Raw genomic sequence first — 27,193 nt, forward strand, 5'->3', positions numbered from 1 at the left:
CCACTCTCCTCTACATACCAGTGTACATAAACCTCCCAAACATTGCTACAAGTCCTATTTTTAAATGCCAATTTAATACAGTGTCAAGTAATATATTAAGTAATGAATATAGTTTACCTTCTTGTGCAGTGAATTGTATGGTCAAGTATTACTAAATAATGTAACGTATTGAAAGCAATTTAAAAGCTTATTAAATTGTTAAAAAGAGATGCCTGGACTACCTGTTTCAAGTGGGTTTCGGAGGTCCTTTACTTTAGTGCAGTAGTTCCAATACACAAACAAAAATTGTACTAAACATAACAGCTGTTTGGTCCAAAATCATACAGAACAATTTCAAGTGAGAAAAAGCCTACTGCCTATGGGAAGATTGGGGAATGGGGTCCACGAGTCTGTGGTAATCGCAACTCTTTCTCCCTTTGTAAGTTTTGTATGAACAGCTGCACCACAATTTTCTTTAAGTTTTTCCAGCCTCACTGTTGTTGTTTTATGGGTCGGCACAGTATGGCTCAACAAATTTCATCACATCTCGAAATCCATCATCTTCTACTTTGAAATCCAGCATCTTCTAAGCCAAGTCTGGAAATTCAATGGCCGCTTGTCTTAAAAACAAACTCTTATACAATAAAATCCACTTAGAAATGGGATGTAATCTAGGTGAATTGTACAATCCAAAGAATTATATTTTGTGAGATTTATACAATATTTTGAGAAATTATTATTACGATTAATACAAAAGGTTTCATTGTCTTTTGTGATATGTAGTGACTTTAGAGCTCTGTAAACATAAAACTACCAAAACATACTTCAATATTTTAAGACAGATGTGTTTTTGAAAGGAGTGAACATTATGAAGGTGAAATTACTTGGGGTTATAATGTGTTCTTGACACCTCCCTGGCTTCAATTAGAGGCCAATTCAAACTCCCAGGAACAGCACAGGAATAAACTATTGGTTATATTTAAGCATCCCTCGTAAGAGGGTACCTTTTATGGATTCCCTCATGTTTCCATGTCTGACACTGCAAGAAAGGCTCAGTGGTGATAACAGTTAAATAAATACGTGCACTTCATATTAAGAAATCCTACCGGGGATATACTGGAGGCATCTGTCCGCCTGTTTCTCTGTGTGTGAACTGCATTTACTATTACTGTACGTTGTCACAAAGATAAACCGTATGAGTGAATGTACTTTTCTTGTGGCACAGGGGATGCTTTGCTTTTGTTTCCAGTTTTGTTCTAAATAAGCAAAGTGACTTGTTAGAAACACCTTACAAATGGATGTAATGGCCTGATAACTGTGATTTTGGAAAGAACCCCTAATCGTTTTCAGATTTTTGGCTTGCCTGGGCTCCCTAAAGAACTTAAAATATATAACTCAGGATTTCTTTTGGAAAATGTGCCTGTAAAGTACTTCTGTAAGAGTATAGATTATGTTTTGAAGACATATTTTTCATTGTTTTTTTTTTTTTAATTAACTGGTCTTGGGGAGGGGAAAAAAAAATCAAAGACTGCTTAATGCTTCTTTTTTATTTACAAAAATATAAATTGCTCTTTGTTATTAAGCCACGTTTATGTGGAATCTTGACAGCTTTTGTTACGTTGCAGAAAGAAAGAAAATGTGCTCTCTTTTTCTGGTAAGTTTTTTTAATATACAGAAACAATTAGGCCATTGTTGATAAGGGCTCCCGCACCATAAATTGTTTCTGGTTGAGCCTACTGAAACTCTGGCAAGTTGCCTTTGAAATAGGAATAATTTGCATAAACCAGGACTTCTGGTATGACCATATTAGATAAAGTGAGACTCCTCCTGTTTTTCTGTTCATCTGCCAGGACCTTTGTGACTCAAGTGTACTTTTCGGTAGTAGCAAATGTTGCATAAGACCAAACATGGAGTCTGCTAGGAGTTTGTGGGCAGAGTCAGCTAACGATACCAGACCTCAGTAGCAAGTACGTACGAACACGTTATGTGAAACAAGAAGCTACGAGAAAGCTTTGTGGAGAGGCCTCCCTTTGTGCAGAGCCCTAGGCACAAAGCGAGTTCTCTTCTGCAGTTTTTCTGAGACGGGGAGTTGGCAGGGAGCCCAGAACTGCATGGAGTTTGCAGAAGGTTAGTGGAGCTGTGCATTAATTAACCGTGGCACGAAACGACAGTTGTACTGTGCTTTTCTTTCCCTTTCAGCTGTTTCACGCTGTACCTGTATTCCTGTTGCTGCTGATTTGCAGTAGAAGTTGTTGTTGTTGTTGTTGTTGTTGTTAGCTGTCCTTTGAGGAGTTGGCTGATCAAAGTGGATAATCGCAAAATGAGGGATTAACTGCTGCGATCGGCCCACATGAGCCATTCTGAAATGTCATTTGAGTGTTTTGGCAGAAATTCAAAAACAGATCGAAGTGGAGTTTACAGTGACTGCTTCCCAAACAAAAGCTGAGCTTTGCATTAGGCAGCCGCCCACAATTTTAAAAATAAACAACAAACCGCAGTTACCTGTCGGCATGCTGGAATTGTTTATGTATATTTTATTAAGTTTTGCACCTTCTGTTTTTGAAGTAGTTGGTATTTATTTGTGGTAACTGAGGTTTTACTGTCACAGGAAATGCTTTCAAGCTGTTTTAGTTTCCTCTTGAGTGCTACACATTGACACAGATACAGGAACCATTTCAACTGTGGTCTTTTTGTTGAAAAGGTGCACCTAACCAAATGATACTAATTCCACAGTAAATAATTGGATTAGATTTAGTTTGTAATATGTGAAGTGGGGATGCATTTATACTGAAGTTTACCCAACCATTTGTTTTCACTAGTTTCAGCTGGTCTTACATACGCTGCATTCATCTGTAAAAAGATGTATATAGTTACGGAGAGAATGAAGTGATCAGTTTGTTTACCAAAATAAAAGCAAACAGTGACTTTAAATTCACAGAAAGGAAATGGTTCACAAGTTTAGTGACCCATATGTACAAGAACAGTTTTTAGAAGCCTGTGTTGATATCTGATCTTCGTGTGTTTTCTGTCAGCTGGTATCATTAAAGAAATAAATACCTTTTTTTTTTTTTTTAACTGAGCTATACAATTCTTTCAAACAGAACATTTAATATCTCAAAGTGTACAGACGGCTAAGTGCATTGTAAAATTGAAGATGACTGTATGTGATACAAAAGTTTGCACTATTTGTATTTGTGGTATTTTTTTTGTCATTTCAAAATTGAAACTAGTAGATTTTCAAACTTGTGTTTTCAAAGTAAATATTATGGATTTTCATAATAAATACAAAACCCTGTATGTGCTATTGTCAGGTTGGAATTAACTGGATTCCCTTTTATGCCACACATTAAATGGGTGATAAATATCAATAGTGAGTACATTTACTTGTATATTTAGGTAATTTGTTCTGCGCTATTGGAGTAGACCAAAACAAAACCAAATGGTTTTATCAAACATCAACATAATCCTCTTTTACAATAGTTTTATTTTTATCTTTTATTGTTTTTGCCTGTAAGCTATAGTCAGATTTCATTAAGATGAATTTGAAGGGATTGGAAAAGACATGCTGACTACTTTATGACTGCTACTGTATTAATGCACATGTGTGCCATCCACTGATCTCATAATGCAAACATTTTAGAGATCTTGCTAGTTTTACCATTATGTTTGCATTGGTGGCCAGAGGGAACTTTCAAAGGAAACTTATTTTCATTTTATTTTAACTGTTAAAAACATATGTTTTTTTGTTTTGCTATTATTGTTCCTCTGGTTTTTATGTAGTATACAGTGATATTACATTAAATAGTTTCAGCTTTACAGACATTTTTTATTTTTAATTGAGACTTACTCTTGCTGTATTAAATATTTTAGGTTATTTTAAAAAAATGTAGATGTATTTAATTCTGTGTCACGTTTTCATATTTTATAAGTAAAGATGACGTGCCTTATTGGATGGTGCAAGAAGTTACATATTTGCACACCAGGTCAACCCATTTATAGATGGTTTTGACTTAACGGTATGTAGTGTGTGCAACTCTAGTTTTGGTTGTACTTGACGAGAAGGACATACGTTTAAAAAAAAAAAAAAAAAAGTTTACATAATTTCCGCTTCTTTTTGTCAACAGAAAGAAGACACGGCTCATCCAGCAAACCCCCACTTACCCCAACTCCATCTTCTGCGTATTTTCTGCCCTCAACGCTGCCATCAAAAAACAAAGGCAGTAGCGGCAGTGGCAGTAGCAGCAGCAGCAGTAGTCGCTCGTCAAGTGGAAACAGTGCATCGTCTAACTCCAAAATCTTAAAGTCGCCCAAAGAAAAGCTGCACAGCATCAGTGGGAGTAACAGGCCAATGCATCTACCACACAGCAAGGTGCCACATGACAAAATGTAAGAGCTAACATGAAGTTGCTTTTATCAAATGTTTGCTTGATCACTTCCTTGGTTTATATTGAAACAAACAGTCTATTTTTTTTATTTTTTTATAGATAACAGGTTTTGTCATTGCTGTGGTTTGGAGTTTGTTTTGTATTGTTTTAACAGGATGTTGGGGATTGAGATTTTTTGGAGAACTCTGACATTTATTGCGTTTTGATAAACATTCTGCACATTTCATAGAATATATGATTTAATCTGTGCAGCCCCCCCCCCTCCAGAAAACTAATCGTCTCATTTCTTTTCTTATTAGTATGCCACCGTTTGTTAAAGTGGAAAAGATGCATCCTAACCCAAAGGTAGATGGTACATCATTAAAAACAGTTGCCGGCCCCACATCTTCTACCACTGTGAGTTCCTCAATAAAGCCAGGGCTTAACTGTCCCTCAATACCAAAGCCACCCCTGCTGTCTCCTGGACAGATTCCTAATGGGAAAGGTCTTCTCTCAACTCCAGACAAGAAACAAGATGATAATTATGCCATTAATAAGAAGCAGTTGCACAAAAGACTGTCAGGTGAGTCCTTTGTATAAACTTCCAAAAAAGTACTCAAGCATCGTATTTACAGTATAGCCTGCCAGTAGCTAAATCAATAGATTGTATTATCATTACTGTGATGACGACGATGATGATGATGATGATGATGATGATGATGATGATGATGATGATGATGATGATGATGATGATGATTAAACATTTACAGTGTATGAAATGTGTTGTATGCCTGTTTAGTGTTCTGGTTTTAATCCTTTTTTTTGATTGTTTACAGAGCGTGAATTTAATGCTGATATCCACTGTGGGGTTGTGGATATGGAAACCAGGAAGCCCTGCACAAGATCTTTAACATGCAAGGTTAGTACTTAAGAGCTGAAAGGACATACTTTGAGTGAGTTCAAGATTTGTAACATAAAACATCTCTCAAACTCACTGCTAGGTTTCAAGTACAAACGCTGTACACAAGCATCAAATGATCATTTAGAGCAGCCCAAAAATTACATTTTTCAATCCAGCTGTGGGCCCCCAAAAAAGTTCTAGGACACTTTTGTTTTTGCCTTTCAATCTAAGATTGTGTATTTTAAGAAAACCAGCAAAGGTCTTTATCTTACATGGTTGTGCAGTGATTCAATGCATTTTGACAGGACATTGGGATGTTTTCGTTTTTTATTGACAAAAACACATTTTATTATAGCTGATTTGATTTGAACTTTTATTTTTTTATTTTTCAGACACATTCCTTAAGCCACCGGAGAGCTGTACTGGGTCGAAGAAAACGTTTTGACATTTTATTAGCTGAGCACAAGAGTAAAACCAGGGATAAAGAACTGCATCGGAATGCCGAGTACCCTCAGCAAACCCTCAGGGAACCACATCCCTCCCCGTCAAGAACTACCCAGGAAATACACCAAAACTCTCATGGAAATAACACTTCAGAGTCAAAGCCTTTAATACCCAGCAAACCCAAACCTTACAATCCTAGTCTTCCAAGGTGAGTTCAAGATTCTAAGCACAGGATTGGGAGTTGATTTCAGCAAGTATTTATCTAAAGCTAACGCTTTTTTTTTTTTTTGCTCAGGCCTACAAGCTACTCCACTCCACACAGTGGGAATGTCTCCAGTGACTCTCCGTTGGTTCACGAATCTCCCCACCACTCTGCAGCACCAGCTGAGGCAGCGTCCCGGTTATCCAGTGATGAGGGGGAGAACGATGAGAAGGAAGAGGCCACAGAAAGACTGGACTACCACTATTCAGGTTACCATCCTCAGCCAGCAGCTGTAAGTTCACAATTTGCTGGAAACTTTCATGCTTAATTTGAGACATAAGCACACATGGTTTATATTTAGGTCTCAAACAAAAAAGATCAAACTCTTTTCTTCCAAGCTTGATGTCCTGTTTTTTAATCCCTGTTTATTTATTTTAGTTTTGCACCTTTGGAAGCCGACAAGTGGGAAGAGGCTGCTATATGTTTGACAGGCGGTGGGATCACATTCGATGTGCACTTAACTCAATGGTGGATAAGCATGTTAACTCTCAGATGTGGAAGTGAGTTTGAAATACTTTATACATTTATCATTATACATTCCTCCTGATGGAGCCTTTTTTAAGCAGCTTCGTTTTTTTTTGTATGCGAGTGAATGAACGAATGCAAAAAGAATAGCTTAATATACTGCAATGTATTTGTTTTTCAGAAAAATTCCTCCAGCATCTGAGAACACAGGTTCTACACCAGCTCCACACAGGACAAGCACAAACTCATTGCCTACATCACACTACAGTGTGAACTCCACAGGATTCTTGTGCCCCACCTCAGCGACAGCCCCACAAATTCTTGGTTCACCATCCTACACACAATCTCTGGACAACAAATCAATTCCATCTTATGGGACTACTTTAAATGCCCACACTTCTTCTATGGGTTCTATAGACCAGGCTGCATATAATATGCAGTCAAGGCAAGTGTCTTCTTCGCCCCAAATGCCTTCAGGACATTCAGCTGTACCTTCCCTGATATCTAAGCCTCAGAAATCCAAACCCAGCAGCAAGTATTTCAGATCCAAGGAACCTTCTGCAACAATTACTAACTGTAACAATAACACCAACAACAACAGCAGCAGCAGCAGCAGCAGTAACAGCTCGGGAAAGAGGAGGAAAAACAGTTCCCCGCTTCTGGCTCATTCATCTTCTCATTCAGCCGAGTCATTGTCATCCTTTAAGAGAAACTGTGCATTGAACTCTGCCAGCGCGGGGAGCTTATATCCCTCGCCAGTGACCTCTTCATCTCACATCGGTCTCAACTGCACCACCAACCGAGCAAACTCTCTCAGCCTCAAACACGACCAATCAGGGAGGGGCCCTCCGTCAGGGAGCCCCGCGGAATCAATAAAGCGCATGAGCGTGGTGATGAACAGCAGCGACTCCACCCTTTCACTCGGACCTTTTGTTCACCAGTCCATCGAGCAGACCATGAACTCGCATGGTGGCTACTCTCACTCGCATGCTCCCATGGAAAGACTGGAAGGGAAGAAGCGGAAAGGTGCCCCCGCTTCCAGCGGTGTTAACAGCGGCAACAGCAGCAGACCCAACAAGGTGGCCAAATCGCCTGCTGTGAACAATGTTCACACGAAACATGCCCGCACAATCCCAGGGACGCAAGGACTTCCGAACAATTCACTTTTACAACAGGTACAGTAGGAAATGTTTTGTTTTATGGCATCTAAAATGTTTGGTAGTCCGCACCTGTGGTCGAGTTTTACTACTTCTCACGTCCGTTTTTATGCACGTCTGTGACATTTTTACATTACCAAACTGGATGTAAGTCATGGTGATCCAATAGTTCCTTGGCATGGGTTATGTATATAAATGTAGTGGCCTATTTCTGGAGTAACATGTCTTTTTTTGTAAGCAGTTAGATAGTAGAAAGTGGTATTTGTTATGAATTACTGACTATCTGGGTAAAGGTACTGTATTTATATTGTATACTGTATCCGATTTACTATTACAATCAGAATTCAATGTTTTATTTGAGCACATTTTGATTTAGTGACTTATTATTATTATTATTATTATTATTATTATTATTTATTTCTTAGCAGACGCCCTTATCCAGGGCGACTTACAATTGTTACAAGATATCACATTATTTTTGCATACAATTACCCATTTATACAGTTGGGTTTTTACTGGAGCAATCTAGGTGAAGTACCTTGCTCAAGGGTACAGCAGCTGTGTCCCCCACTTGGGATTGAACCCACGACCCTCCGGTCAAGAGTCCAGAGCCCTAACCACTACTCCACTGCTGTCATGCAGGGTTGGGGTCAATTCCATTTCCAATTCCAATTTTAATCCATTTCAATTTCTTTAACAACGTATGCTTTATTGAGCAAATATCTATCCATCTATCCATCTATAATGTCAAACACATTTGATTTAATACATTTGTATTGTAATTGTGTTGTTGACAAGTTGTACATGTATTTGAAAAGTTGTATATATGTTTGCTCAATAAGGCCTGTCATAAAATTGGGATTGATTTTAATAAGCAATTGGAATTGAAAAAAGGTGTTGACCCCAACCCTGGTGGCATGCCAGTTGCAACTAAACAGCTGTTTACTTTTTCAGTATACTGGCTTTTTCTATTCACAACTGTGTTCTCAACCATTGCGCTGTTTTAAGGTTTGTTTGTTGGCCCTGTATTTGTTGATATAAGTCAGAACACAATCTACCCTTCTTACATGTCGCATCTAGAATTACTCTGTGTTTCTCATTCAATGTAGATACTTAACACACTGTGACGATTACTCTCAGCCATAACAGACACCTAAATATAATAAACTTAAGAAGAGGACTGCGATCTACTTCTACACAGAACCCCAGACTGCCAGGTTATGTTAAGGTTTTATCTGCTGGTGTCTGGGCCAGACTGTTGGGTGTATAAGTACTTTTTATTGTATTATAAATTCTAATACTCTTAATAAGTTAATAAAGAATGTCCTTTTCATGTTTCAACTGGATAAGTGGTTTATGTAGACAGACCACCTCCAAATATAAATATAAATTATAAATTATGATATACACACTAGCTTGTTTCTTCAGTATTGAACAAGCAGTGCTGTAGATAAACACAACATTTAGTGTGATATACAAATGGACAGTCAGTCAGCTTCTTTCACTATATCCCCTGGTGGAGATAAGCATCAGACCAAAGAATTATTCTAGTTTGTGCTCTAATTCTAGTTGTACAATAATCAGGACATGTATTACTTTAATTAATTATTGATGTTTCTTTTCTTTGCCAGCCGAAGGCACGTCCCTGACGACGACTGCTGCTGTTGTACTTGCAAAAAAGAACTGGACATCCTCCAGCAGAAATAGATCTGTCTGGTACTCTGAACTGCAAGAGGCCTTTATCTCAGCTTCCCATGTTCCTCAGGGGTGGAGATCGACTGGACAGATAGTTATATCAAGGAATTCCCTGAAGCCATGTTTGTAACAATGCCACAATCAAGACAACACTGGATGAAAATCTGTCATGCTGTGGCTCTAATCAGTGTTATTGGTGGAAAGGACTGCTGACTGCCCATTTGTGAGGTTTTCCTTCAAAGGAGAGTGTATTAAATAACCTTACTCTAAATGTAAGGTACAGATAAGGGCTTGGGGGGGGGAGGGGAAGAAAGAACTATGGGTTATACCTACAAGAAATGCCCTGGAGTAGGAGTTACATGTGGCGGTGACTTAGGTGTTACTATTCAAAGCTCTTTGAATTCTACCAATCTGCTCCTTGTAGTTTGGATGCCTTTTATGTCGTCCTTTTAAGCACACAATGTGTGTTCAGTAGGTCAAACCCTGCAAAACCAGTGGGATTAAAACAAAAAACCTAGCCCGTAAGTAGTTGGGGATAAGAAACTGCCAGGAGTTCAACTATTTTATATCGCATTTATACAGACGGCTAACAATGAATTACAGAATCTTTTAAAGGTTTTGTTAAAAAAAAAAAAAAAAAAAATGGGAACATTTATTTTTCTAAAAAATACTGCAGCTGGTGAGTTAATTTTTAAAGCTGAAACTGCCAAAAATTAACAATACATCATTAGGGTTAGATTGTGTTTAGATTTTTTTTTTGTTTTCATTTTGAAGTCCACAAATTTAAATCATGGAACTTTAAATATTTAATGAAGAAGTTGCTGTTTGTTAATCTGAAAATTTGATCACAGTAGGTTTAAGGTAGAACATTTCAGGCACCAGACCATTATTATGGCAGTATATACTATATGTCCCCACATTTGGTACTGCATATTGATGAATAAAATACTAGTTAATAACACTCTTCATTCCAGTGAGGGTAAAACAAATATAACATTATGAAAAAGACCCAGACCTAATAGCTCATGAATTTTATTTTTATTGTTCATCAATTGATAAAAAAAAAAATTATATATAATATATAAACTCTAGAACCAACCACACAAATAACACATTTATAACATTGAATGGGTTGTCAGTGTGATGAATCTGCACACATCTAGTCCTTAATTCTGGCATGTGATTGGTTGAATCTCATCACATGACCAAACTCAAATTACGTCATCACGCTGAACGTCTTTCCTCTCTTCACACACAAAGCAAAATGGCGGACAACAGAAAATTAATTCCAAAACAAAGATGCTGCAAACACTAAAATCGTCATAAAAACGTCGCTTTCAGTGTTTTCAGACTTCCTAAAATTCAAAGAAATCCAACTCAACGGTGTAAATAAATACGACGTTCACAAACTCAACAGACTCCCGAGAATTGTAAGCTGCAGTGAGAAAGTCAGACGGACAGTTCTATGCCAAAAAAACTTCAATAACTATGCGCTATGGACTTCAAAAACATTACTTTCTTGACTGATTCATAAAACAAATGTGGACTGCAGACCTCGGCTCATAGTGGGAAACTAAAGGCCCCTTGGGAAGAACTGCAGTTACCTCCAGGGGACAATTGCAGCACTGTTGGTAACTAGTTCTTCCCTCAGGGGCCATAGTTTCCCACTATACACCGCCTCTCCAGTCACATACATACATGCATGGCAGAGAATTCTTTAAAGGGTATCCAAATAAATTATCTGAATCCTTTAATGATTTGCACTTTCTTAATCTGCCTTTTCCCCTTTTATTATCCTTTATTATTAGAAAGAACTTCCTATACTGTGAGTCCAAGTATGTACCTGTCAAACAGAATGTGCCACTGGTTGTGCACAGCAAGTGCACTACTTATGCAATAGTGCTTCCCACAAGACCAGAACCTATAAACAGTATGTCTTGTTAATTGGCTACACTCCAAAATCTGAATACCCTGCACATCAATTGCCTCAAAGCAAAAATCCAGAGCGATTTCCATTATTAGCATAGTAATATTAACTTGGATTCAAACAGGATTGTTTTAATATTAAAACAGTAAGGGTTTCGAGTAGTGCACCTTCACACCTAATAACTGTGACAGGTTTTCATAGTCAACAAAGACTTTTTATATACAATTATGTTCAATTGGAAACTGTAGTAATTGAGGTAATTATACAAGGTGGCTATTGATTGTAACTCCTGCAGTTTTCTTAACCCTAAATGTCACTGAATGACCGAAGCTATAAAGCAAAGTCGGTTTAGTAGTTTTCTTTTTGGCTTTTCTTGTATGGATTATGAAAAATATTGAAGTATCCCATTTTCAGAATACATATTTTGTTAAAGATTGTACATATTTAAATATGTATTTTTGCACAGGCATTCTTTCTTATAACCAATTTTGGTACAATTGAGATCATCTGATATTTATTTATTTAGTAAATAATAAAAAAAAACAAGATCAAGGGGTTTTATTATATTATGAGGTTCACTGCCAAGCCAATAATGCAATATGCCTACAACATAAATAGATGGACATCTTTTAATGTGATGGTCCTTTTGAAAGGTCAAGTGTTGTCATTTAGAAGTACAAGATTTGAAAATGGCAACTATACAAAATACCTGTATCTTTAATGAAGAATATTAATATAATACTGGAAGATCTTGCAATCTCTTGTTTTTGCCTCCTAGTTGGAAAAGACTGAATACATATGACCAGGAATATAATTCACCTGCCAATTGACAGATGGCTTATATAAAAGTTTCTGTTCATATGCTGTCGGTGATTATTTTTGTCCAACCATTTTATGCGAAAGAGCAGTTATTTAGTATATTCTTTAAAGTTTGTTTGACATAGGTGGTGGAAAAAAAGAAAGACAATTGGCAGCACTTTTCCTTCATAAGGTCTGGGAGTAGGGTGATTTTTTTTTTTTTTTTTTTAATAAAAAGAAAAACAAACAAAAAAAACACTTTAAAACACAATGCAGCCGCTTGCATCATTGTTGCCAAACTCCTTAATTTGAAACAGTGCTTTTTACTGATAACTTTTGTTTGCAGCTTTTAGAAAATAATGGAAAAAATGAAAGTGCCTGACAATAGTTTCACACTATGACTGTTTTAAGGACAGCTATTTTTTACAAGACTTGAATGTTTCAAAGTGTTTAGGAGCTTGCTTTTTCCACCTGACTATAGGTCCTAATTACTGGTATGTTTGTTGTAATTTATTTTCCTATTTGATAAACTTCTTGAGTTCTGATTGCTTATCTAACTCTTTAGATTGAGTGTTTCCCTTCACCAATTTTTATACTATTGAAGGCTAAAACCAGTTTCTCCCTAGACTGATTTTTGTTGGAATATGAAATGCCTCTCCTGGTCTTCAAATAACATTTGTTAAGCAAAAAAGACATCTAAATGATATCTTGGTTTACCCTTAATTTAGGTGCTCTTTAACAAGTCTGCCAATGTTTCCAGACAACATTACTAAGATCTGGTTTAAATAAGCACTACACATTTAATGTGAATAAAAGCCAGAAAGCAGCTTGCTTGCTTTTTGAGAATGGTTCTAAAAGCAAACTCCTGTATATAGTGTGAATAGTTGATTTTTGTATACATAATCAAATGCATTTGATCAGCTGGACTTTTGTGTTGGCTGCTATACAATTCATGAACAAATGTCATAGGATAGATATTTACTTTAAATATTTAAAAAAAATAAATTGTATAGTCTATTTGTTTTGTAACAGGTTTCTGTAAATAAAAATAATTTATACTGTTATTTATACGTAAAACAGGCCTTGGCTTCTTGTCTAAAAAAAAAAAAAAAGGAAACACATTTCTTGGATCAAGATTACACGTGGGTAGGGTTCATCTACTTGAAATAGCTTCAAAGGAACGAGGAGCACTTCATTTAAAAATAACAGATTAAGGAAAGGGTATAGCTGCTGCTGAAATAGATATAAAAAAAATCTTGACTACACAGCAGAATGATACCTGTGCTTATCACACTCAAACATACAGAAAGAACAACCTGGCAAATCCCTGTGAATATGCTAAATCAGAAATTCCACTAGCTAATGAAAAATGTACCCTGGATATTCTTACTTTTTAGCCATAGCTATACATTTTCCAAAACCCTGTTAAATGTGTTCCTGCAATCTCTCGCAACATACTCAAATCTGAACTGGTTTTTGGACAGCTTTGTTTCACATCTGGTCCCTGTCCATTTTATTTACTTATTTATTTATTCACATTTTCTAGAACCCCTTATTACATGGACCCCAAGGCGCTTCACTCAAAGTTAAAAATCAATCCATTGTAATAAGACAGTTAACTACAAAATTTGGTAACAGAAAGAAAGCCAGTTCATATAAAAAGAACAATAAGAACAACATAGTAGGAACATCAATCAAATTTGTAATTAGAACGGACAACAAAAAAACAGTTACATTATATTATAAATAAACTATGATAAGGCCAGTTTGTAAAACACCTGTTTTCAGTCTTGATTTAAAGACAGCAAGAGTCCTAGCTTCACTGACAGAATAAGGCACTGTTTCATAGTGTTGGAGCCTTCCAATAAAAGGCCCTTCCTTCCAAACGGTTTGTATTCACCCTCGGAATAACCAGCAGCCCCGCATTCTGTGATATAAGAGGGCAACTAGGAGTGTACGGGGTCAACAACTGTCTTAATACATCACAACATCCACCGGAGGACAGCCTGCAGCAATGGTAAGTAAATATGTTGTAAATCCAACAGCCTGTTCAAAACCACTTTACCAGATATGCCACACTAGAGAAGTTTTAATTTACTGTAAGAGCGTGTTTCTTTGCCCTGTCACATTTTGTTGGATAACAGCAGGATCGCTTATAATATTCTTATTTTAGTTTACAAAAGTTAAAGGAAAATATCTCAGATTAAGTCAGTGTAGTGCAGAATAAGTGAGACAGTATTTGTGAAAACATGGATTTTATTATATACAGTTAGGTGTTTACGTACTGTAGCAAACAGTATTTTTTTTTTTTGGGGGGGGGGGGGGGGGGGGGGGTTAAGTACATTTACTAGATCCATAAACCATTATCATCAATTGTAAATACAACAGGCCACACTTTAAAATCTTAACATTTCAAATCCTGAACATGTTCCTGCCTTTAACCAAATTACATGTTAATAACCCTGGACAGTTTTTGGACTCTATTCAGTAGGAGATCGCCCTTCTTTATAGTCTCTTGGTACTGCCAGTTCTTACTGTCAGGTCTGCATAAAAGGGAGAGAGAACAATAAATAATACAAGAAAACAAACTTGTTGGCTATAATCCAAGCATGCAGCTAAAAAACACAAAATAGTGGTTTGCTATACGATGGGATTAAAAAATGTGTTATATATTTACATTAGTATCCATGTCTCTAAAAACACATTGAAAAACTGAATTGTAAATTAAATGGAAAACACTGACATATTTGGAGGTAAAACATACAGTATATAATGTTCTATTTTGTCATTCAAATAACTCGAACTAATAAATTGTAAAGTCGTACTGTACCTGTTTGTTTCGACTATCTCGTTTACTTTATCTATTTTGCAATGTAGTCTACCAGCTGCAATAAATCGTGAAAGTTCTCTGTAAAATAGAACAAAAAAAGATGTACCATTGCATTTATGAGAGACAGAACACAACTTTGGAGTAAACTTAAAAACTGAAATCTACACACATTACAGTAGTTTTTGGACCTTGATATTGTAGAGATCCAAGTACCCTAGAAGTAACTGTGTTTTTACTGTTAATCTTAAGTGATGGATGCAAATCCACACCCTGCAACGCTACTTACTGATCTATGAACTCCACACTAACTCCAAATGCCTCTGCCATGTACCCCAGTGTTAGGGAGCGATAAGACTCCAGCAATTGGCTGTAAGCAAGGATTCTCATCTCCCGGACATAGTAACGGTAATGAGGAGCGAAGAGCCAATCCTTCTTGAGCTCCTGTTCCACAAGTGCTGCAATTAAAGAAAGCACAAAGTAACCTACTTAGGACTGAATAGAAAATGGTCTTTCTAAACCTACATCTCTGAAAGGTGGTGTGTACTGGGGTAAAACTTGTAAGGCCAAAAAAAAGGAAGATTACTTTAATCAGACAAAGGCTCACAAGAAAATTGGGAATAGTTTTCTGCATACAAGCCATTTAAAAAAAAAATAAATACATAATACCTACCTAATGATTGGAAGAATACAGAGTAACGACACTCGTATAGTGAAAACAAATACTGCCGCACTACAGGAAGACTGTGCAATACCTCCAAGATCTCTGCTCCCTTGATAACCTGTTCATCCAATAAGAAAATCAATTTAGTGTTAATGTAATAACTACCATCACCCAAAACTATAACCTAAACCTTCATTTTCATCTGTAAATACTTCACAAAGGTGTGGTTGTAACACACGTAGTTAAAACCAAGATGTTTGTTTTACCTCAGCTCTAAGAGTATACGAAACCAGCAACTACACCAATAAACACTGAAAATGCAGACTTAATTCCACAGTAGACCCCAGGATTGTGTATGTTGGTCTCACCTTTTCCCGGAGATCAGGTCGCTTTAGTGCAATCATACTGACGTACACTGTATAAGTTACAAATGTTTTATAATCCATAAGTTCATAGGAGGTAAATGTTGAGACTGTGTCCAAGAAGAGTTCTGCAGCTTGCTTGAAATCTCGAATAGCCACACAATAAAGACCCTGGTAAACCTTCAAACGATTCCTTCTGTCCCAGTCACCTCCTTCCTCTATTAAGCTAGAAAAGAAGCACTCAATTACTATAACACAGTGCTTATTCAAATGAACTATTCACTTATTTTGAGAAAGCATGCATCACCAAAGTCAGCTTCTAAAGAGGAAAGTAAAAACAAAACCTACCTCTTTGCTTTCTCAGTATTTCGTATAATGAGGTCACTGTCCATGTAAAACAATCCAATTCTTAACAGGTAAAACACAATATCAAGCCGATGTCCCAGAGCCACTGTTTTGTCATAGGTCTTGCGAAACGCAGTTAAAGCTCCTTCCTAAAACATGACAAACAAAACAAAACTTACCACCATTACTTAAACCATTTGCTGCAACAATATGCTTTAAAAAGCTGCTTGCAACTGTGGACAAAAACAAGGCTGGCTCACAATGTTGACCAATCATTAGTAACGTGGCTAATTGAAGGCACATTCTTTTATTCGCCAAATTTATTTTCAAACAGAAAAACGAGCAAAGGATATACATATATATTTTTATTGGTAATGTCTGATTTGGAGTTTCCTGAAAATTGTGGAAGCAGTTTAATAACGCGGTCTGTAGAACTCATTGTAAATTTTACCTTGTCTCCAATCCTGATCAAATATTCTGCTTTTGCCATCATTGCATCTCGGATTTCACTCTCTCCCAGATTCTTATCTGCATCCTCCAGCACATCATCCAAGCGTTTCAACTCCTCTTCATTTGCTTTTTTCATTTTACTCAGCAGATCTGTGTCCACCGTCCACTTCAGGTCTTTGCAGAGGCCCTCATAGTATGGTGCCATGTCTGAAAGTTGAGAATCAAAAGCAAAGTTATTTTAGATAACATTGTGTGTAAATATTACATACTTAATCTTAAATGCACATTTTTTTGGTTTCGGTTCAATATAGATAAAAATAACTTGCCCAAACTAGTTTCAAATTCAAGCTCATTTACTGTATAGCATCGTTTTGGAGCACTGTAGTAGTACAGAGCTGAATTGACAGTACTGGAAAAAACATACCAAAAACAGGAGTTCAAAAACTGTCAATTTAATTAAAAGAATTTCATTTTAAAAATTGCTGAAATACTATAATATTTGTAATCATGCACATATAAATTTCAGCCAGGTTACTTTTGACAGGTTGTAAAATACCAGTAAGGGTTATAAAAAATAAAAAATACAAAAACATCAAAACAACGACTTGACAACACTACAGTAAACACCATCTCCATTCTTATTTCAGTGTACTTGCTGTTTCTACAATGAAAACAAAAAACGTAAACAAACAACATGTTACTCTTGGTTTAATGTTAGTAATTGCCTTTTAACTAACTACCGTCCCCGGTATAAATTGTGTCAGTACGATCGGTAACGTATCTGTTAAACAAAAGTAAAAGCAGACACCCATTTAAGTAAACTCTCTAATAATTTTCTAAACAAATGTGGAGATTATTGACAAAACAATTGCCGTTTAATTATACGCTTATGTATTGGTTATACAGCCTCTCGTAGTTGCTGTTTTGCCGCGCTCCCTACGTACAGGCCACGGCTAAATGAAGTACTCGAGGCCCGGGATTGATTTCAGGCCCCGGTGACTCTGCAGATCTCTCTCTCTCTCTTGACGCGGCATGATTTCGTTTAATTTCATCCGCTACTCACTGTTCTCCTTAATGGCCCCCATCAACTCCTGTTTCACTTTTACATCCTCCCGATGGGTAAGCAGGAACTTGAGCTGTGCTATCCGCAAATCTGGGTTCTTAGGTAAGCCCTCTTCTTCTAGGTTTTCCAGCGGCATTCTTGCAAAATTGTCTGCTGGTTGTTGGTTATAGTCTTGACGTTTGCAAGTGATCTCTGTTGAGAGACCAAAGCTACGAAAATCAATGAGATCCAACAAAGCCCTCCCCTTGCCGTATTACCAACAACAAGCTAGTCATCTAAGAGGAACGCACATCAGAGGAAGGTCGTGTCGTTAACTGGCAGTGCCGCCTGCTGGGGAAGTTAAGATTATTATTTGTTTGTTTTGTACATTTGCTCTTCCGTGTAAATTTACAGGATATACCGTATTTATTGTAATTATCACACACACACACACACATTTTGTCCACTTCTTACTAGTTGTGACCCAATGTAGCATCATACTAATGTGCTGTATGTATAAATCCATACCACCTTAAAATGTGTTATAATTGTTTTTTTCTTTAGGTCAAAAAGAGGTTTATATAGAAGAACATTATACAACTTTGTATTCAGATCTTTTCAGACGTAGTCTAACTGGGAGCGGTGGAGGGTATTTATGGCAGAACTTTAACCCACTGCAGCTATAGTCGAGGGTAGCCAGAACGAGTTTTGCCATTACTTTACTTGTAGATAATGACATTGATATTGAACTGTTAATATAGACTTTGTCACTCCCTAGTGGTAAAATTGAACTATTGCAATCCTAGAAAATGTGGCCTTGTATGGCTAAAGATCAATTGCTTTTTGATTTGTATCACCTAAAATAAAGATGAAGCTATTTATGAGAATATGCATTAAATACATTAAAACTAGAAAAAATAAGGTGCCGGTATATCTATTTGCTACATGCATATGAAGTTTAGACTTACTATTGCTTAAGGTTGACCACGGTTCTGTCAACAATTAATCTGACATTTAAAATATCTAACAGACCATGTATAAATTATTGGGCAAGCAAAGAAAACAGGACATTCTGTGTAACATCTCTGTCGGTGGTGCATTGCCGGTATGGAAATCTTAATGAAGCAACTGGTAGGAATACTTTTTAATTTACTTAATGTAAAACCACGTCATTGTTTTTCAATTACTTTTTGAATTTATATAGTAGATAATTTAACAAGAACATAATGAAATCCAGTCGTGTTTAGTTGAGTCTGATATATAACAGGACTACAATTAATACACACTAAAAAAAAAAGATTCTGAAAACAGCATTCATTTGCAATGTTGTGAAAATTATATTTAAAAAAACATTTTAAATACAATTTTATTCAACCTCGATATGACTCAGCTGATAAAATAAGCATTTCTAAGTAACTGAGTGGTTACAAATTGATTGTAACTGTGCACTAACTTATTGCAATGGCTAGATTAAATGAGTGACTTTAAAATGTGCTTTTAAGATGGATGATGAAATGTCTGGTAAAACTTGGGAAATAAACATTTGTCTCAATATACAAAACCAACGACCCAATGGACAAGATATTGATGTTTAGCAAAGTTTATTTTCATCAAGACAGATGTGTCTTATGTGCCATACAGCATGTGACAGCAATGAAATATTATGTTGTGATTTGAGTAACGGTACGTGACAGTTTGTACAGCTCATTACTGTCAAGCATATCTTTTTTTCCTTTAATATTTTCAGTTCTATGGTCGAGCGCTGTTCTTCATAATTGCTTTGGGAATTGAAGTGGTCTTCAAAGAGTAAGTAGTTAACATGCTGACAACTTTTTACACATAACTTTAAAGTCTGTTTCAAAGCGCTGTTCAAAATGGCCGCTCTAGTGCACTGGGGTTTGAGATCTGTCCTCTAAATCACTGCAGGAAGCTCTGGCTTTTCTTTTCTGTACCACATCATGGATCGTTATTGCTGCGTTATCTGTTTGACAATGTGGACAATAATTCATACACTGTCAGTGCACTAGAGCGGCCATTTTGAAAAGAGCTTTGAAACAGACTTTAAAGTTAGAAGTGTAAAAAGTTGTCAGGATGTTAACAATGAAAAGAAAAATCACAGGTACGTTATTTAAACAGTTGTAGCAACACATGGGGATGTGTAATGCTATCTTTTTCAGAACCCCTCTGCTTGCTCTTGAACACAGGTTTGACTGTAGATTTGACCGTTATTGCTTTTAATTACTCTTGATACTAGCTGATATACTGCTTATTCACAGTACTGTACATTAATATAAATTGGTCTAAATTGCATGAATAAAATACTGGAAATATGAAGAAGAAAAAAAATCTGCTTTTACTCTTTTTTTTCTTTTTTTTAAATCCACAGGAATACAATGTCCTTTGTGTTACATTCAATCAATGGTATTATATAACTTCTTAAAATACATTTTATTTCATTAATCTGCAGTACATTCAGGATTTTATAAATGGAAGTTGGGTGGCACGTTATGGTAAACCTATGGAGGAGAGAAGTGTAAAATTGATCTGGTCAGCTATAGTGTCTGTCTATTCCATAGGAGGCCTGGTTGGGTCCTTAAGTGTTGGATACTTTACTATAAAATATGGAAGGTGAGTCATACCTGTACAGTATAAATGTTGTAAAAATCGTGTACCTGTTTTTCAAGAAAGAAACCAAGATATTTAGTTAAGTAATCGTCTGAGTGGGGCAACAACCCCATACGCCACAAACCAGCACGTGTGATCCATCTCTTTATCCAGGAAGTTGTGTATTAAAGTAATATCATCATCCAAGAATTTAGCTGGTTTTGTGGTTCTGTCTTAACCTCCAAGTTTTCTATAATTCAAAGCAATATGTTTTATTCCATGTATGAATACCTATCTAATAAATAAATAAAATAAATACATATTTTTATTTTAGTAACTTTGATAATACTCTGTGTGGAAGAATGTATCTTACCGGATTGTGTTCATTCTAGAAAGAAATGCATGTTTTATAACAACATCATCGCTTTAGCTGCGGTGGTGATAATGGGGTGCAGCAGAAAAGCCAAATCCTTTGAAATGATTTTGGTTGGAAGAGTTCTGTATGGCTTCAGCGCAGGTACATACCACTTTTAATACCTGCTATTGAAAAATAAGGAGGGCTACGTTGCAATCATGCCAGTACTTCCAGAATCAGGTCAAGTCAAATGCTCTCTGTAGCCAGTCAAAGCAGCTGATTCACACAATTACTATTCATTAATGTCAAAGCAAAAGCAGGGCGAAAAAAAAAAGAAATACTTTTGTTTGAACACAAAACCACCCAGAACATTCTGAATGGCATTTAAGTAAATTTACTGTATTTTTGTTAAAAAATCATGTTTTATAAGGAAATTGAATTTGATGAAAATCAAGTAAGATATATTTTTAAATATACTCTCTTTCTCTCTCTCTCTCTCTCTCTCTCTCTCTCTCTCTCTCTCTCTCTCTCTATATATATATATATATATATATCGTGTGTGTGTTTTGTAATTTATTATTATTATTATTATTATTATTATTATTATTATTATTATTATTATTTTACTCCTTTAAGGACTAGGTGCAAATGTCCATGCCATTTATCTTGGGGAAAGTGCACCCAGAAAAATCCGAGGAATTGTGACAATGTCTGCAGCAACATTCCATTCCATGGGGAAATGGTCAGGGCAATTCTTTGGCCTCAGGTAAAAAGATCCTTACCTTATAATTCCGGAGTTAAATATTACTATATAAGTTTGGTAAATTATTGAAAAATAGCTAGGCACAAAATAGTTATTAATGCATGCTTGAGCACCCTTTTACTGCTGTCATATAATTGTTTGATGCAACTTTTCACTTGTAACACTTTTCTATAGAGCTCCCTCCTTGCCTGCAGATAAAGTATTATTCTGATATTATTACTGTGGCCCACCGTTTCAGTAAAAACACTTTGGCACAGCGTGTGTTAGGTTGGAACAGCACTCTGTCCAGAAAGAAAGCATGGTCGTTGTGATCTGTACTGATCAACAAGGAGGAATGGGCTGCTCTATAGTCACAATGTCAGAGTTTCAAAGTTTAAAAGCATAATGATAAAGGGGGTGCAGAAGACATTTTAAAACGTTAAGGATGCTTCAGCTGTATATGCAAAAGAGCCATTCTCACTCTTCATGTCGTTTTGTTCTGTACAGTGAAGTTTTGGGGCATGAGGATCTCTGGCATTTTCTCCTAGCCTTTGCCAGTGTTCCTGCTGTAATTCAGCTCATCTCACTACAGTTTTTCCCAGAGGCCCCCAGATATTTACTAATCGACAAAGGAAACCAAGAAATGTGCAATAAAGGTAGATTTTGTAATTTTTTTTTCATTCCTTTTTCAGAAATTATATATATATTGTAGTAGACAAATAAAATGACTTTAATTACATCGTACAGTTGATAGCTTCTTCTTTTTCCAGCCCTGCAAAAGCTCTGGGGGAGGAAGGATTTCAAAGCTGAGATTGAGGAGATGCTGGAGGAGCAGGCTGCAATAAAAGGGGAAAAACCTAAAAGTGTGTGGGAGCTTCTTCGAGACAGATCCCTACGCTGGCAACTTATCACCATGGTGGTGATTCTCACCGCCATTCAGTTCAGTGGAGTCTCTATAGTAAGTAGTATATATTCCATTTGCATGAGGGCCCTGCATGCATTTTGCAGATAATAAAGACATGTATTTTGTCCAACCATCATGATCAGTTTCACAGCAGTAATAATATACAACACTCTTCCATGTTTTGCAGTATGTATCAGCAAGCAGACCTTGTTGACAATCCAGGCATTTTTTGTTGTATTGGCAAATTTGTCTTCCTCATATGAATCCTGCTTTCCACTATTTCAACCAATGATGTGCAGATACAATGACATACAATATTATATAATAGGCATAGCTTGTCATTGTCAGTGTTGCACCTTGGAGATGATATTCTTTATTCAGTTATCCAGCCCTGTTTAATCAACTTTTTACATGACAAAAAGCATTTGGCAAAATTAATTATACATGCAAAAAACTTAATTTAATTCAATCAGAACTTCATATTGCATACATATTGCTTCACATCTGCTTAATTTTATATTGTATACATTTATATTTTCTCAAAACTCCCTTTTCCTACTAAACAGTTTATTGAATTAGGCTCAAACAACATTCATCTAATTAATTTAGATCTTGATTTATCATGTTTATATCATGTTTAATAATTTAGTGTTTTGTTTTTTTTTGCTTAAAGGAGAGCTATCATCACATGAAGACACTGATAAAGACTTTTGGTTGAAACATTTGTCTTAGATTAAAGTTCCCCTTACTTCTGTAAATCATACATTTCCCTTTTCTGTACTTTCTTGTTAATGTCAATGATAACATTAGGATGTATCAGAGAGCAGAATTCAATGACCTAAGTGATTTCAAATAGACAAATAATGTGAGTTTGTGCTCTTCAGATTTCCAGCTATGCCTTTGAAGTGTTCCGTGAGGCTGGGATTCCTGATTTGAAGATTCGCTATGTGACACTGGGTGTAGGGGCTACTGAAGTCTTCACTTCAATCACATGTGTAGGTCCTTGAAAAGAAACCCCCCATACCTCACATGGAAACAGAAGCCAGTCTCTGTTACAGTTCCAAATCAAAAGGTGCTAAATCTGTGAATAAGGAAACACCTTCTGCATAATGAAACACAAGTCTCACAAAAATAAACAATAAATATATATATATTTATATTATATATATATATATATATATATATATATATATATATATATATATATATATAATGTATGTATGTATGTATGTATGTATTTATTTATTTATTTATTGGATAATCATAGACCTGTATAAATATCTTGCTGGCTCTTGACTGTGTTTGTATACAGTGGAAACAAGACTGAAGTCACAGAAATGAATCAATGGCTTAATTATCTTCTTTCCTTTAACCATAGACTTGTGTTCTTCAGGGATTTCTCATTGATAACATAGGGAGAAGAGTGTTGCTATGGAGGGCGTTCAGCTGCATGGCTTCAACAATGGCATTACTCACAGTTACACTTTATCTGAAGGTAAGACTTTCTTGTACTATATTAGATTCATTACAGCAGACTGGGGATCAGATTGAAACGTTACAAATTAAGGAAGCCATTTCAGAGGAATAAAACAATTACAGTATAGCATAATAACTCAAAACACCTGCTGCAGGAGGGAGCAGGAGGGAGCAGTTCTATTGTTAAAATGATTTCATGTGTCTTTGAAAATGTGCCTTGGCTTCAAAATAGGACCTTGAATGTTCACAGTCTGTCCTCTACTGTGCGTTTTTAAAAAGGAAGTGGCTTCAACAATCTGTTTCTATTTTTAAACTTGATAACATCCAAAAAATATTAGCACTACATATAAATGTGGTTTAATTTAGTAACTGCAGACTTAAGGCCTGAAATTGGCCTTCAGTAGTTTGTGTTCCATAGTTAGTTAGCAAAGTATGATAAAATACAGGAATCCATGATACCAATTTAAAAAATAATAGATTGTATTTTCACCAAGGTTTTTTTATCACCCTAGGATACAATATCTTGGCTACCATACTTCAACATCTTTCTTATCTTTATCTTTATCATGTTTTATGGACTTGGCCCAGGTAAGAAATGCTTATTAAGCTATTATTGTCAAATCATTAGGATACCAGCTGCATAATAAGTGAATTTATAATGTGGTGGTGGTGGGGTTGAACTTAAAAAATAAAATAAAAAGTGTGTGCCTAATATGCCATGCATTGTTGGTAAATTTAATATGAACTTAACAATTATATAGCATTTTATTGACATTTCCTTGCCCAAGTGTCTGGAATGTGATATTGTAATGTTCAGACTTTTTTTCAAGAAACAGCTTCATCTGTCTGATGAGTGCTTTTTTTTTTGCAATGTCTACAGCGAGTGTGATACTGCCTCTTTGTCTAGAGATTTTCATTCAGTCTTCAAGGCCGGCAGCCTTTGTTTTCACTGGGATCCTTAAATGGACAGAGTTTGCTGTGATAGGAATGGCTTTCCCCTTTTTACTTGTAAGTATAATGTTTCAGAAGGAATTCATTTCATATATTAATTATAAGTCCCTTGGATACATTTACATGGTAGGTACCCTCATAACATAATCCTCCCTTCAGCTGATTAAGCTTAACGTTTGTATTTGCTAGCACAATAATGGCTTTGATTAAGTTTGTTTCAACAAAATATGTTGTGCTATTAGATTTATTTTTACGTCTCTGTTCTTTACCATGCTTCTATGTGCATTATCGTTTTTTCACTGAACTTTTAGTCAGGAAAACACATTTTATCAGAGAATACAATTTGACATAAGTTTGTATTGGCGTGGTGCCTTGTCCCTCAAAATTATGATTGACAGCTCTCAAACAGCGCTGCGAGATAGGCAGGGAGGCAGTTTGACTACCAAACTCCTTAGTGAGGCTGAAAGAGTTGGATGTTCGGGAGCAATAGGTCAACTTAATAGCACGATAAATATTGTATAAACCTAGAATATGTTTCTTATCCCTGTTGTAATCTGCAGTAACAATATTTTTGGTTCTTTTTCAGGCTGAACTTAAAAACGTCAGTTTTCTGATATTTTGTGGATTCTGCCTGTGTGGAGCATTGTTTGTTTTTTTCATGGTCCCTGAAACAAAGGGAAAAACTATGCTTGAAATATCAGAAGAATTCAACAGAATTAATATTTGCAGACTTTTCTGCAGAAAGGATACTCAGAACCATGGCGAGACTATTCTAGCAACAAGATTGTAATGTTAAAATGCATTATTTTTCATTACCATGAATCTGGTACATTAATCACTCCAGAACTGGTAGGACCATGAGAAATATCTGTATGATCATACATTTCAGAAATTTTTGATGTTTCATTTTACATTTCTATCCAATACATTTACATTAAACAAAAATGGTTTACACTGATGCTTGGATCAAAATGATAGCAGTTCTACAGCAAATTTAATGTCAATAATGACAAGTCATTACATAACATGTTCTATGTGTAATGGAGATTGCTGCATTACAAAATGTAGATTTAATACAGGGTTTAATTATGGACGCAAGCTCTGAACATAACTTACAATGGGTGACAACAGGGGTCCCTTTTTTTCTTGTTTGTATTGAGCATGTCATCTGTACTGAAGGAAATGGGAGAGTAAATGAATAAAGGATTAAGTGTGATGTACCAATAAATAACTGATTCATTTACTGGAATAATAGACAATGTTTTATTTAAAGTGTTGTCTCATACTCCCTTTATACAGAGCAGTTTAAATAGTATTAAAAGTACAGTACTACTTAGTTTACAACAAGTGATTGTAACTGCAGAGTCAACTTTGGACCTTATATGCAAATGTGCTTTTTTTTCAAATACAAGACCTTAATTATGAATACACTGGGGTGATCTAATTATTGTTATGGTATTAGTTTGAAAGGGTTCTGCACTTCAGGCTATATTTATACAGAGTCAATATTGTAAAACAGGATTTTTTTTGCAGCAACTCAATTTCGCTAATGGCTTTCAAGGTCCATTTTTGCTGCAATAAATGTTTGCGCTTCTTTTTCTTTTAATGTACGGCACATGCATGAATAATATATTTCACGGCACATTCATTTTGCAGATTTTTAATAAACGTGAAATTAGCAAACATTTATTGCTCGTGAAATGTTCTTGTTTTACAGTATTTGTAAACTCGTCTATTTATGAAACAGGCGAATGTTTATGATAGCCTGTTTATGATAATATTTGTAGGATATTAAGACAAAAAAAATAAAAACATAATGGTGAAATAAAGATATTCATGCCAGCCATCTATGATACTTCTATTAAAAAACATTCACAGAGTTACCTTATCATTGCTTGGCAGCTGCTGTTGGCAATACATTTGTTTGGTGTGCAGTTTGAATCCAGGTGGAAATGGTTGACCTCATCATTTGAAATGAGATGTGACATCACATCCTGCTCTTTATCTTCCACTCCAAGAAGGATGATGATTGGCTTAATTATAGCACTGGTAAAATGTTAGTAGCAACTTGCTATGTGGGCAGTTATCCAAATTGCAGTGGGAATCACGAATTGTGTATTAGGATTGTATAGCCTAATAAAACAGGTTGATTAAAAGCAGTATATATTGCACACTGCAGGAATGCAAAGGAATCACACTTTTTAACGTTTGCATATTACTCACGCTACAGATTATCACACTAAATGTGCATTTTAAATTTTTTTCAGAATTTGCAGGTCATCATTTTGCATCAATGTGTGCAAACTGCAGATTAGTAGGTGCTTCTTCAATAAGCATGCACGCCAGTCTTAATTGATTATTATTATTATTATTATTATTATTATTATTATTATTATTATTATTATTATTATTATTAATTGATAAGCTGCTAACATGCAGCCACAGTGCCACCTACTGGACTACATCAACTTCTACATGA

The 27,193-nt window shown here is 35.8% G+C and overlaps 3 protein-coding genes across 6 annotated transcripts in view; 2 read left to right on the plus strand and 1 right to left on the minus strand.

The window, feature by feature from the left end:
- The window catches only part of LOC117412405 (ataxin-7-like), a 33,535-nt gene extending 20,479 nt beyond the window's left edge, over window positions 1-13,056 (plus strand). For 2 of the 4 annotated variants that reach the window (XM_034020792.3, XM_034020793.3), the window contains exons 5-12: window positions 4,104-4,365; window positions 4,664-4,926; window positions 5,180-5,262; window positions 5,637-5,896; window positions 5,984-6,182; window positions 6,329-6,450; window positions 6,597-7,590; window positions 9,204-13,056. In XM_034020792.3, the coding sequence (XP_033876683.3) occupies window positions 4,104-4,365; window positions 4,664-4,926; window positions 5,180-5,262; window positions 5,637-5,896; window positions 5,984-6,182; window positions 6,329-6,450; window positions 6,597-7,590; window positions 9,204-9,221 (2,201 nt within the window). In that variant the 3' untranslated portion in view covers window positions 9,222-13,056. Of the gene's footprint in view, window positions 1-1,888; window positions 2,107-4,103; window positions 4,366-4,663; window positions 4,927-5,179; window positions 5,263-5,636; window positions 5,897-5,983; window positions 6,183-6,328; window positions 6,451-6,596; window positions 7,591-8,681; window positions 8,941-9,203 lie in introns of those variants that run through there. The other 2 variants (XM_034020798.3, XM_034020797.3) reach the window with 2 other exon arrangements.
- A 1,255-nt stretch (window positions 13,057-14,311) lies between these two features.
- LOC117972037 (26S proteasome non-ATPase regulatory subunit 6) lies at window positions 14,312-17,966 on the minus strand. Its single transcript, XM_034920236.2, has 8 exons — window positions 17,704-17,966; window positions 16,642-16,847; window positions 16,194-16,339; window positions 15,852-16,071; window positions 15,493-15,601; window positions 15,109-15,277; window positions 14,823-14,900; window positions 14,312-14,535 (listed from the first exon to the last, which is right to left on the minus strand). The coding sequence occupies exons 1-8, from the start codon at window positions 17,837-17,839 to the stop codon at window positions 14,439-14,441; spliced, it is 1,161 nt and encodes a 386-aa protein (XP_034776127.2). The 5' UTR covers window positions 17,840-17,966; the 3' UTR covers window positions 14,312-14,438.
- A 2,168-nt stretch (window positions 17,967-20,134) lies between these two features.
- LOC117412536 (solute carrier family 2, facilitated glucose transporter member 11-like) lies at window positions 20,135-25,956 on the plus strand (the record flags this gene model as incomplete). The annotated part of the gene is made up of 10 exons (XM_034920267.2): window positions 20,135-20,310; window positions 20,679-20,803; window positions 21,278-21,407; window positions 21,891-22,039; window positions 22,154-22,341; window positions 23,172-23,282; window positions 23,681-23,782; window positions 24,276-24,351; window positions 24,644-24,771; window positions 25,301-25,956. Coding segments are annotated over 10 exons (1,389 nt in total), but the record flags the coding sequence as incomplete, so codon positions are not given.
- Between the last annotated feature and the right edge of the window lie 1,237 nt (window positions 25,957-27,193).

Source organism: Acipenser ruthenus, chromosome 16 (assembly GCF_902713425.1).
Source record: "Acipenser ruthenus chromosome 16, fAciRut3.2 maternal haplotype, whole genome shotgun sequence".
In the NCBI taxonomy this organism is placed as follows: domain Eukaryota; kingdom Metazoa; phylum Chordata; class Actinopteri; order Acipenseriformes; family Acipenseridae; genus Acipenser; species Acipenser ruthenus.

Excerpts from the sequence above, each read along its gene's own strand:
- LOC117972037 (XM_034920236.2), bottom strand. The coding sequence starts at position 17,839 with ATGCCGCTGGAAAACCTAGAAGAAGAGGGCTTACCTAAGAACCCAGAT. Across the intron at positions 16,848-17,703 it reads GGGGGCCATTAAGGAGAACA|ACATGGCACCATACTATGAG; the intron begins GTGAGTAGCGGA and ends CTCAACTTTCAG. Across the intron at positions 14,536-14,822 it reads GAGATAGTCGAAACAAACAG|ACCTGACAGTAAGAACTGGC; the intron begins GTACAGTACGAC and ends CCTTTTATGCAG.